Here is a 12,778-nt window from a genome sequence, read left to right as displayed (position 1 = left end):
TTTTTTTTTTTCTCCTACAGGTGACTTCCCGGGCTCCGTAATATCGCTTTATTCTGGGTCCGAATAAAACATCAGATCATGCACAGACTATCCTGTCTCTTTGAATTTAAATCTATATTTATTCACACCGGCCTTTGAAAACCTCTATGTGAACACACTTGCCCGAATATTAAAAGTGGGGGGGGACACGTCCCCCGCGTCCCCCGTGTATCTACGCCCCTGCTGTAATGTATAAATGCGTTTGGGTGAATAAATGTCTGTAAGAGCATCGGATGGACTGTATTTGTGTCATTTTGTTAGGTTAATGCTTCAGCTACAAATGATGTGTTGCGCAATTGTTAATTGGGTTTCTTTCTTTAGTAATGGCATTCATTCTCGCTACATAAGATACCTGTCTGTTATGTAGTGCCCTGTTATACTGCATTACTGTGTAATATTTATGGTTTCTATAGCCGTGGCATCATTATGATGGTATGAAGAGATGGATTAATTCATGTAGGACGCCACTGAAGGCCTAGGTGTAAAATGCACGGCCCACCACTGAAATCAAAGGGTTATCAAGAAAGCTGTAGGTTCTCCATATCAGTAATGGGAATTCATATAAGTGTATCTTCCCAAATCCCATTTTATTGCACTAATTGTCACTTAAGGGCTATGAAAGTCAATTGTATCAAGACAAGATATAGGCTAACCTTTGTTCTGTGAATGTGAAAAGTCTCATGATATTCACAAGTATCTTTCATACACTGTTTATTTGGAGTGCAACCTAATAACTAAATGCTTGTTTAAACCAAGGATGATAACGAAATAACTAGCCTATAATAACATCCACATAACAGACGAAAACATTCAGTTTATTTATGCGCTGCAGTTCTGTTTTTAGCCTATCATTCATCAGCTGAACAAAATTCACTGTAGCCTAAGTGATCTCGATTATATTGTTATGCGACTCTGATGTTAGTGATATGGACTCTAGCTGCTATTCTATTCTCTCTCTCTCTCTCTCTCTTTAAATTGTATGGTTATTGTTATGATTATGGTTATCAATGTTTGCTTGAGCAGACCTTAATCGTGTATAGGCTAATATTGTTACAGAAGTTATACCATCTTGACTATGCTAGCTTAGAAAAGATTTGTAAATGTCACATATTAATTTCACCACCATAATAAAATGAGCTGCCTGCAGCTGTAATTCACTTTATGAATTTATTCAAGGCAACTGATAAAAGTTTAATTCAATAGTCAGCCAGTTTATTTTCTCCTATGCGCGCGTTGTTAAGGAAACTGGCGGGCGTCAAATGGTTAAACATATGCCGCGCCCATCACATCCTGTCCCGTTAGTAGGTCGCTACACAAATACTGAACTTTGTCTTTCAGTAAACACGAATTGGACAGCCAGAGCGAAGGTCGATAATCCATCCACTCGGTTAAACGCTAAATGAATGAAGCAAACCTGTTGTTGTATTAGTGAGCTCTAATCGAAACGAGTGAGGTAAGACAAGTTGTTGCGCATTAATAGACAAAGAGTAAATACGACTACATGATAACGTTCGCCTAAATTATTAATTTGTGATGGCATCGTACATTTTCTATTGTTGAAAACTTGCTAAACGTAACCATTGTCTCTAGGATCTATTCATCATCATCATGAACTTTCTCTTGGAGACTCTTCAGGTGCTTTTGATGTCACTGGTCTACAGCTTAGAAGCATTCGTTAGGTTATTTATACCGCCTCGAAAGAAGAATGTGTCCGGGGATTTCGTGTTGCTGACCGGGGCGGGCAGTGGCATAGGTCGCCTCATGGCCCTGGAGTTCGCGCGCCTGGGCGCGCGCCTTGTGCTGTGGGATATTAATGAGGACGGTAATAATGAGACTGCTCGTATGATTAAAGAAACGCACGGAGCGCGAGCGTACACATATACCTGCGACTGCAGCAACCGGGAGGAAGTGTACAGAATCGCAAACCAGGTAGAATACACGGTTACACTTCAGTACAAAGACACATGTAATCTTCCGTCTACATGCTTGTGTAAGTAACTGCAGTGTACATAGCTGACAACTGGACATAGGCCTAGACACAGTATATTTTATTCATTTATATATTTCACATTCATGTTTTAGGTGCATTAGGATTTATTTATCTGTACATTTTAATGGGATTTGCCTTTTCATTTATTTGAGGCCTAGAAAAGAATGTCATTGTGTGCCACAGGACCTACACAAGTGCCAAATTTGTAATGACCATTATGACTATAAACATTCACTCTCTTTTGCTTAAATGTTTATTTATTTTCAGTATACTGTAAAATGTTTTATCATCATAACAGTGTCTATTAATCATTTTTAATGGTTTCAGCTTGATTTTCTTCAAATCAAAATGTTTAGCCAGTTTATTTTCTCCAGTGTGCGCATAATAATAATAATAATCGGCAGGGATCCCAGACCAATACAATTAGTGTGCCTCCTCTATTTTAAAACCCACGAGCCGCCACTGACTCTCGCTACACAAATACTGAACTTTGTCCTTCAGTAAACACAAATTGGACAGCCAGAGCGAAGGTCGATAATCCATCCACTCGGTTAAACGCTAAATGAATGGAGCAAACCTGTTGTTGTATTAGTGAGCTCTAATCTAAACGAGTGAGGTAAGACAAGTTGTTGCGCATTAATAGACAAAGAGTAAATACGATAATAAAATTATTAATTTGTGATGGCATCGTAAATTTTCTATTGTTGAAAACTTGCTAAACGTATAACCAAATTGCAAATTTCTTATAATCAAAATGGTTGAAAAACCACAATGAACTGCTGTGACTAGTTCTAACTTAGTCGGCAAGGCATGAACACCATATGGCACCGCTTTAATACTTTCAACTTTAGGACAACAGTAATCCCTTAAGTGTTCATTTTTAGTGAGTTTACATTTTGACAGAGTAATAAGATCTTGTGTAATTCATGACTCAATCCCTTTGTTTTATTAAGGTAAAGCGTGAGGTTGGTGATATCACAATTTTGATAAATAATGCAGGAATTGTTACTGGGAAGAAGTTCATGGAATCTCCTGATTCACTCATAGAGAAGTCTATGGAGGTCAATAGTCTGGCACATTTCTGGGTATGTATACCATCCATCCATCGCATCCATCCATCCATCCATCCATCCATCCATCCATCTATCTATCTATCTATCTATCTATCTATCTATCTATCTCTCTGTCTATTTTTGCCTCTAAATGATGCTAAAACAAAGCATGCATGATAGTCTATATCTCCTCTTAGATGTACAAGGCATTTCTGCCAGCAATGATTGCTGCTAATCATGGCCATTTGGTCAGTATTGCAAGCTCCGCTGGACTTATTGGAGTAAATGGACTGGCAGGTAGATGTTCTCAGTTAACAATGTAAATTTCTCACTTAGAAATAAGTACACATTTCAAATGACAATTGTGCTTTTGAATGTTTTGTACAGATTATTGTGCAAGTAAATTTGCTGCAGTTGGCTTTGCTGAGTCTATGGCACTAGAGCTGCTGGCCACGGGCTGTGATGGAGTGAAGACCACCATAGTCTGCCCATTTTTCATTAACACTGGCATGTTTGATGGTGCCAACACAAAGTAAGAAACATACTGTTTCTAAAAAATAAACATAACCTACTTTTCCTGCCTACTTAACCAAACATTTTCTGTATTGCTCAGCACACTGTTTTATTTTTATTTTTATGATAAACCTGTGGACATGGCTGCATACTTTATGAATGCTATCTGTGACAATGTAGCATGTACAATCTGCACCAGTACAATGGAGAAGCATGTACATTTACATTTATTAATTTCTGTCATGACAACTCTCAAGAGAGTTTAGCATGGTAATATACATGCCAATGTTTATGTGTTTGGTCTTGGTGAAATAGATCTACTACACTGCTACGGCAGAGCAAGTACTACTGCCAGTACGTCCACAGACATTGTGCTGTGAGCACGTAGAAAATACTGCTGCTGCACATATAACATATATGAAATAACCCCCATATGTAACATGCATAAAATTAACCTGTAGCAGATCTATACAGGTGGAGATGGGGAAGGTGGAGGGTTTCTGAGCGTGCTGCAACTGCTACAGCAAGCACTATCCAAGTATTTGAATGTTGAGCAGTAAGCTCATTGGCTGCTTATGTGAAAAGAAACCAATCAACTGCGCCATTTGAATGATGATGTAATTACATCTGTATAATTGAGTTAGAACATATTGGCCTGCGCCATCTAGAGTTTCATTACAGAACTTCTTTATCCAACTACTTTTATCCAAAGCAGCTTACAAATGAGAAATAAAAAAGAGTTTCATCCTATAGAAAGAATAACATGAGAAGTGCTAAAAATACAAAATCTATAACTACAATCTATAGTACATGCTAGAACAATATGAAATGGTGAGCATAGAGCAGGGCTGTCCAAACTCGGTCCTGGAGGGCCGGTGTCCTGCAGAGTTTAGCTCCAACCCTAATTAAACACACCTGAACCCGCTAATCAAGCTCTTACTAGGCATAGAAACTTCCAGTCAGGTGTGTTGAGACAAGTTGGAGCTAAACTCTGCAGGACACCGGCCCTCCAGGACTGAGTTTGGACAGCCCTGGCATAGAGCATAGAGATTTATTTTTAATACAGTTAACATTAACAGGATTATGTCATGTTCTTAATGCAGTTTTTTAAACATTTCTTGAATATTATAAGGGAATCATCTGTCTGTAGGGTTAGTAAGAGCATTCTACCAGTGCAGTGAGGAACAATGTACATGAAATTCATTAATACATGGGAAAGTGATAATGTGTCTTTATGTGGTGGTACCATGAGTCACGGCTCACTTTATAACTGTAGGCTTTTGGAGGGGATGTAAATTTGTATGAGTGGAGGTAAGAGAGTGCAGAGCCAGTGGCTGTTCTGCACACAAACATCAAACATACAGTGCACTTAAACATGCATTACATTGTTATATAATATGTTGAAAAACATAGAACCAGTTTTATCCAGAGTTTCTGCATATCTGTATGCATTATGCAATTTTAATTAATTGGATTATGATGAAATAAGAGTAACAGTGAGTTTGCTTGAGAAAGAGACACAGAAAATATGACAGAGGTCATGTAATTCACCCAGTGCTCTCTAAGATCTGTGTGTGAGTGTGTGTGTTTTTCTCTTATTCTCAACATGGAAGAGTGTTTGTATGTTTGGAATTTATTACTGGTCGAACTGTCTAAGTGGGTCATAACCCAAAGATGGGTTACAGGTCTGTTTGCAGACAATAGGGAAAAAGCAATGCTAAATGCAACTAGGAACTATTAACTAAGGTGGGCTGCAGGTGGGTTCAGTGCATGTAAACACTGAAATTCAATGGTCAGTTTTCTCATTCAGCCTATATCATGTTAATCATTTTGCATATTGTAGGGTCTGTGTAGTTCACTGTATACATTTCATTGTTTGATTCTAAGGAGGTTTTTGGTTACTTTTGTACATTTGTTCAATTCAAATTAAAACTAAAATGTGTTTAGCAAATAGTGCTACAGTATTATTGGTAACTAAAAGTATTTTCAAATTAGATAACATATCTCATAGATAGACAGAAGGAGCTAGAGAACATGAATGTTTTTGAATGATGTATATGCGAATATTCTGGAACTGAATGTGGGAAGTTAATTGCAACTTGCGAGTAATATTTGTGCATGTTGGGCTGCCTTATTATTCCTGTAGTTCCTCTTATCTGCTTTGTAAATGTCTTAAAAGACGAAGTGCTTATACTTGTGTCATGTGTATGTGTTTTTTGCAGATGGCCCAGAATCATGCCTATTCTTGAGCCGGAGTATGCGTGTAGGAAAATTGTGGATGCTGTTAGAAGGGAACAGGTTTATGTTTATATGCCTCGAAGCATCTACATTGCCATCGTTTTGAAGAAGTAAGTCATGCTGGACCTCAGTGTTAAAGATCCATTTTAATTTCATGTTTATCTATTATAATAACAGCATTTTAAGCCGTTATAAAATAGCTGCTATGCTAAAGCTATACAACTTAAAGGGTGGTATCACCGTTGGCACAATTGGGTTTTAATAAAAAATTTGCTATATATATACAGTAAAAAGGTGTTTTTTTCTTATTGTGCTCTGACAATAAACAGGGATAATCTCAGTGCAGGTAACACTGAGAAAGAGTATGCATTGTTCATTTACAACAATGTGAGAATACAAAGCAAACTTATCTTTTCACCTCTCTGATCTAGGGTTGTCTTTCACCTGTCTCTTCACAAACAGTATGACAGACACATGCAAGACTACTAAAGTCTTTTTCTCAGTGAAGCCAAAATCTAACGCTGCTTTCTGGTTGATGTGCAAGAGAAATAATTGAGAAATTTAAATAGCTTCATTTGTGTGTGTGTGTGTTTTCTTTCAGTTTGCATGTATAACATTTTCCATCTCTGTCTTGCTTTTACTCTGTCACAGTCTTTTACCCACTAAAATGGGTGTGCTGCTTGGTGAATATCTAGGAGCGTTCAACTTTATGGCTAAGTTCAAAGGCCATTAAAAAAAGAGCAAATAATTTCCACCACCAGAGGAATTCAGAACCAACCAGAGGACCAGATGGACAAATCACAGAGAGATGTTTGAGGAAACAAAACCGTGTTCTGCCACAAAATACTAAGAGAGTGAATGGAATAGTTACACATAAAACAAGCATAAAAGCACTTCTTACATTCAGCACTGTTTTAACCATTACAATTAACCCGTTTTAATTTTTTTATTATTATTATTATTTTAATAACAGCAATAGAGCCATTTGCACTTAATTTGCACCCAATAAAACATTTTGATGAAGAAAAGCTGTCTCTTTGGCTTTAGAGGTTACATATTGTAGATTTTTTTTTTTTTTATGTATGTTTGACCAGAACCAAACTACTTTCTAATGACTTATTTAATGACTGACTGATTGTATTATGGAAGCAGTTGACTTGGCTTATTATTATGGCTCCTTAATAAATGTATAATAATAATATTGGTGTCACAAATCATCTGTTCTGCGACTCTTATTTTGTGCATTGTTCATATTTTGTTTTGTTCTTATGTTCATTGCTTTCCATTGTCCCTATGTTCTCAGTTCCCGTGCTTAGTTTCTGTGTCCTTGGTTGCTAGTGTTCCTTTGTTGGTTTCCATAGTTAATCATTTGCTGTGTTTGAAATTGCCCCCTATACCCTCATTCACTATTCCCTACATTAGTCCACTAATATAGTCCACTTGAAGGAGTGAATGAAAACAAGTGAGCGAATTCAGACACTGGAAGGGCTGGCGCCTTTGCATAGTTTATGGTTGCAATTTATCAGAAAAAAAAAAAAAAAAAAAGATTTATTTCAAACTCTATCATGGAAACTAGCATCTGTAAACTTTAATTAAACTGTTTAATAAAAGGGAAATTTGTACTTTTGTGATATTACGCTGTACCCACATTGGACAAGCAGTTTGGAAAATGGATGGATAGATGATTCAGCTGCAAGAGTCAACTGGTGAGATGCAGGAATTCATTTGGCACGACCCTCAAAGTACATTAAGGGTATGGGGCGATTTCGGACACAGCCATTCTGTTCATTTGTATCCTGTTTAATTACTTGTTATCTCTTGTATTTAAAGCCCTGAGTATTCCTTTGTTGGCTGATTATTGTCTTTGCTAAGCAGATCTGTTACGTTTACCTTTGCCTGTTTTTTTTATACATATGACTTAAAGGATTTAAAAAAAAAAATAAATCTACTGCATTTTGATCCTCACCCTTAGCCTGCACATTACAGGATAATCGACCACTACAACGGCATGGATCTGCCAGCAGTGGTACAATTCCTTCACCATACCCTCGTATTTAGATTTTGTGTATCGCATTATCCGGGGGATTCCTTCTGGGCATTCCTTTTGGCTGGGTTGAATGCACAGAACAGAGCACACCTGCCTGGTGACGGTCCCCAAGAGAACTTCTGCAAATTTCATACAATGTGTGCTGTTCCGCTGTAGAACCACTTTTAGAGTGATTGAGAAGAATGAGTCAGCCATGGACCCAGAGCCAGTGCTGTCACCAGTCAACTTGTTTAAGGACTCTTTATTTTGATGTTCTTTTCTGTCTATTTTTCTTATTTTGAAGTTAATTTCTTTCCATTTTCCCTTTCCATTGTTTTCGATACTTCCGACTTCTAGGATTACCTTTTTTAAATAAATCTGTGGCATTTTGATCATTGCCTTAACTTCTCCGTCGCCTGTATGTTACAATTGGTTGCTGAGAATTGGATTTTTTTTTTTTAAATCAATGCACTACTATGAAAACAAAACAGCACCATAAAACACAAAAACGTTATTTATACAACAGGATCTCTGTGTGTGTACATTTAGTATAACTACACTAGAGAAGTGCAGTAAATAGGCCTACATTTTGGTCTCAGTGGAATTTTGCCTAACTCTATCCTAAAATCTATACCATAATATTATATACATTTATTAATGTATTTACTTATATATGTTTATATCTTAATATATTTAATGTAAAATTTAATTTAAACATATATATCTACATAAATTATAATTAGAAATTGTAATGCAGTGTCAAGAGACAAAACATGACTGATTCAAATATAATTAAAATCAAAATAAATTTATTATTTGATTGAAATGTATAATTTTATTGAAATGTTAAAAGTGGGTATACATTACACCAGAATGGAGGCAGACTTGGGGCGCATTGTTAGGGTCTAAGCAGAATGCTTTTAGGCACTTTTGGCAGTGCGGTTTCGGAATACTGCAGGTATACTGCAGTGTTGTGGCACTTTTAGGAAAGAAAATTATCATAATTTCCTTAGATCGCGTGCTTTGTTTCAGAGAACATTTGTTTAAAATGCTCGAATTTATGAGAATTTCTGCTGCCCTTTTTTTTTTTTTTAGAATGCCTGCTAATTTTACACTATAAGGTTTTTACATGAATGAGACATTTTGTTGTATCTTGAGCCCTGTCTTCGATGTCATTGTCTCTGTGATCTTATGTAATCATGTTTCATCGTGGAGTCAAAAATGTTCAAAATGCAATAGGGTCTGACTCATCTGTAAATGACTAACAAATTAGTCATTAGGGATCATGACACGAGTAGGAGTGTACAATCCCAGCATATCAGTAATTCCAATAAAGGGACACTAAAGGCTTCCTATTGTCTTTACCTAGGAGGAATTATTAAATGTTAAAAACAAATAAAAATAAATTAGACTTCTAAATGTAGAATCAGACTGTCCCTTGGCCTTGTGACAAAATCATTAAAGCTGTCTAAACTGGGGCATTACATCTCAGTGCAGTATCTGTTGTGGGAGCAGTGCATACATTTGTGTGTATGTGGACACAAATTTTTAGGGCCATGCATAAAGAAGGACTACAAAGCCCACAAGTTCACTAATTATTGATGATGATTTATAAATATTTACTTACTATGAATTTATTACTGTGTATTTTTGATTATTCAGGCACAGTGGCATGCACAGACCTCCACTGGGGGCAGGGCAGAGACTTTTTTCCAAAAAAGCAAATGTAGCAAGGTCTAGGACAAACCTTATCTAGTTTCAGAAACTCACCAGTACTTAATTTTTCTGGACACCTTTTTAATGGTTAAATTACATTTTATTTATCAAAAACCATGTCTAATTAATTAAAATCATGAAACATAATTATAATAATGAAACAATTTAACATCAATTTATTAAAATTTAACAAAAATTACATGTTTAGGGCCTTATGAAATGTTTTTTTCCCCCCACCTTATGTTTTATTGTTACCAAATTCTGTTTTAGCATGTCTAATTATATGAATGCATAAAAACAAGTTTCATTTATTCTTACAATAGCCTTATGATTTTTTTTAGCCTTATGACAAAACAACCTTATAAAATTCATACACTACATGGTTAAGTACATAGTGCGTAAGTACATACGTGCATAGTGTATCATTTGGGACGTAGTTAATGTCTTAGAGTTAAACCAAACTTATTTTGACGAGTTGCCGTGAATTTACATTTCTGTGTGTATATGATAAGATGCTAGTTTAACTCAAATGCAACAGTCAAATGCTCATGAAGTGACTCTCGGAGCAGTTCTGGAGATGTTGTTCATGTATTTATGTCCTAGTGAGACTTTAGACGCTGAAATCACCGTGAGCTTCACGCATAAAGTTAGTAAACAAAACTGCGCGTCTGCACCATTCATTTACACAGAACATGCAGGATTCATATTTAAATAGTCTTTTTGCGGCTTAATATTTACAAATAATAGTCCATATCGTGATTTAGATTTAAGCGTAATGACCTTTTGATTAATTCAGCCAAACTTTGACAAATTCTGTGAAATTCTGCGTTAAACTGTAAATTCCGTTTTTATAGCTGGATTCCGCGATTTGATCCACATTTTCCGCATTGCATAAATCATAGGGGCCTACTACTCTGGGTCCTAAAGATGGTGCTTTTATGTAATTTATTCTCAAACTATCAGAAAACTACACTGCAACATGTCTACAATGTCAGCGCCTTCTGGAAATTGACAGTGCATGTATATCATACCTCGCCGATGACTACTGAGGAGCAACAAGGACTTTGTTTACGGCAGAAGCCATACCCTGAGACCTCAGCCTTGGTCACTAATGCTAACTGCTCAAGGAGACATCACAAGAGGTGTGACGGGGACATAAACCTTGAGGCATATAAGCTAGGCTAAAGGCAAACCCCACAACACCGTACGGTTTGCCGAGGCGGTTTGTGTTGCTATATCAACAAAGAATGGTATAACAATGCTGTCATAGTCTCCAAACACTGTTCGTCACTGGTAGAGGTCATGTTTGTAAAGTGTTGACACTCCTATCTGCTGCGGGAGTTCACAGCCATTGTTAATGTCATTGTGTATATACCCCGTGTGCTAACGCTTCACATACTGTACAGCTCTATCAGCAAGCAACAAACCAACAACCGTGATGGCTTTTTCATTGTAACTGGTGACGTCAACCAAGTAAAGACAGTTTTGCAGAAGTTCTACCAACATTCTAACTTTGCAAAAAGGTGAACACATTGGACCTGGTGTACACAACCGAAAAATAAAGGACAAAAAACTGCATACAAAGCTCCCCCACGCCTCCTCCTCAGGTACTCGGGTCACATCTTTGTCATGCTAATTCCAGCATACAGACCTCTTCTCAAACTCACCAAACCGGTTTAAAAGCATATCACAGTATGGCCAGATGATGCTGCCTCAGCACTACAGGACGGCTCCCAGGACACAAACTGGAACGTTTAAAGACACAACCTACAACCATCAAAAAAACCTGCAAGAGTACACTGAAACAGTGACTGCTTACATCAAAAAGTGCAATGATCACAAAGCATATGGATTTTCTTTTATATATGTTCTTATTTTAAAAATCTTGAAACTGCGAAAAACACCTACTTCCTTTTTTGTCTTTTTTTTAAGGTTAGGTTTAGGTGTAGGGATATGGTCAAGACTACATTTTTGAATTAAAATGTTGTTCCAGGGTCAACAAAATATGTAGCAAAATCAGGACGTGCCGGACTGTACACTAAGGTGACCAGATATTGGAAATGTACACCAGGAACATTTAGTTTAGTCAAAATATCATTTAAACCTTATAGCATGTTCTAATAAAAAAAAAGTAAAAAAAAAAAAAAAAAAAGTGCAATGATGATGTGACAGTCACCAAGACCATAACCATATGTGCCAACCAGAAGCCATGGCTGATAGCAGATGCCCATAGGCTGATAAAGATCACATCAGGATATAAAGCTGCCCTCAAAACAGCAAGAACCAATCTGAGACACAAGATTCAACGCTCCCCTGAGCATGCTAGACATATTATTATGGCTAGTGGCATTTTACACAGTATTTGCAACCTTTCCTCCTTGGTGATGATGGTGATCATGATTACTTCTGATGAGAATGATGAAGATACTTCCGACCACCTATTACTGAGTGTTTCTGGGAAAGCATCAATATGGGACTGCTTTGCTAGCTTACATTTTTGATATTGGCAAAACGAGTTGACAATATGTAATAATACATCAAATTGTTTATCATCATATTTTATTTACTCAAAACATATGCACAATCATTGTGTGTTTAATCTCATCAGTTTTAGTATGTAATATCAATATTCATATTGAATTTCCAGAAACTTTATTTGCAATTTGAGACTTTTAAGAGATGTTTGCCTACTAAACAACAACTGCACCTCTTTACCTAAGTTCACTACTTCAGACTGATGTGCACTCCAGAAGCTTGTAGTGAACAGCAAATCATAGTACAATCCCAAAGAGGCACAAAATCACTTTCACAGGCTTTTACTTTAATTGTTCCCTGCTGATGGAATGACCTGCCCAACTCGATCCGAGCAGCTGAGTATTTAGCCATCCTTCAGAAACGGCTAAAGACACATCTCTTCCATCTTGGCCCTTTAAAGGTCCCCTGAAATGCTTAGAAACAAGCAGCGTTACTCTATGTGTTGACGTCATTTTAACTGAAACAGGAAGACAGGGCGGGACATATCAAGCAGCCCCGCCCCTTTTTTAAATAGCCAATTGCGTTCGCTTATATCACAGCTTGGGCTAGAGCCGTTCAGAGCTGTTGAGCTCCGTAAAGACGCATTTGACAGGGTATGCCAGCCACAATCTCATCCATATTGCCATAAAATATAGCATTCTGTGTAGAATTCAAATAGCTCCGATACAT

General features: G+C 37.0%; 1 protein-coding gene across 1 annotated transcript; it reads left to right on the top strand.

The window, feature by feature from the left end:
- Positions 1-1,372: 1,372 nt before the first annotated feature.
- sdr16c5b (short chain dehydrogenase/reductase family 16C, member 5b) lies at positions 1,373-7,264 on the top strand. Its single transcript, XM_016540859.1, has 7 exons — positions 1,373-1,492; positions 1,630-1,968; positions 2,983-3,114; positions 3,279-3,378; positions 3,469-3,613; positions 5,817-5,942; positions 6,484-7,264. The coding sequence occupies exons 2-7, from the start codon at positions 1,648-1,650 to the stop codon at positions 6,563-6,565; spliced, it is 906 nt and encodes a 301-aa protein (XP_016396345.1). The 5' UTR covers positions 1,373-1,492; positions 1,630-1,647; the 3' UTR covers positions 6,566-7,264.
- Positions 7,265-12,778: the final 5,514 nt, after the last annotated feature.

Source organism: Sinocyclocheilus rhinocerous, unplaced genomic scaffold (genome assembly GCF_001515625.1).
Source record: "Sinocyclocheilus rhinocerous isolate Xijiao unplaced genomic scaffold, SAMN03320098_v1.1 scaffold36, whole genome shotgun sequence".
Taxonomy (NCBI): domain Eukaryota; kingdom Metazoa; phylum Chordata; class Actinopteri; order Cypriniformes; family Cyprinidae; genus Sinocyclocheilus; species Sinocyclocheilus rhinocerous.
Note: the sequence above shows the minus strand (reverse complement) of the source record. Positions and strands in the feature narration are given on the sequence as shown.

What these genes read in the sequence shown, in the direction of transcription:
- sdr16c5b (XM_016540859.1), top strand. Translation starts at nt 1,648, where the DNA reads ATGAACTTTCTCTTGGAGACTCTTCAGGTGCTTTTGATGTCACTGGTC. An exon ending in ATAGTCTGGCACATTTCTGG is followed by an intron (nt 3,115 to 3,278) that starts GTATGTATACCA and finishes ATCTCCTCTTAG; the next exon opens with ATGTACAAGGCATTTCTGCC. An exon ending in TTTGATGGTGCCAACACAAA is followed by an intron (nt 3,614 to 5,816) that starts GTAAGAAACATA and finishes TGTTTTTTGCAG; the next exon opens with ATGGCCCAGAATCATGCCTA.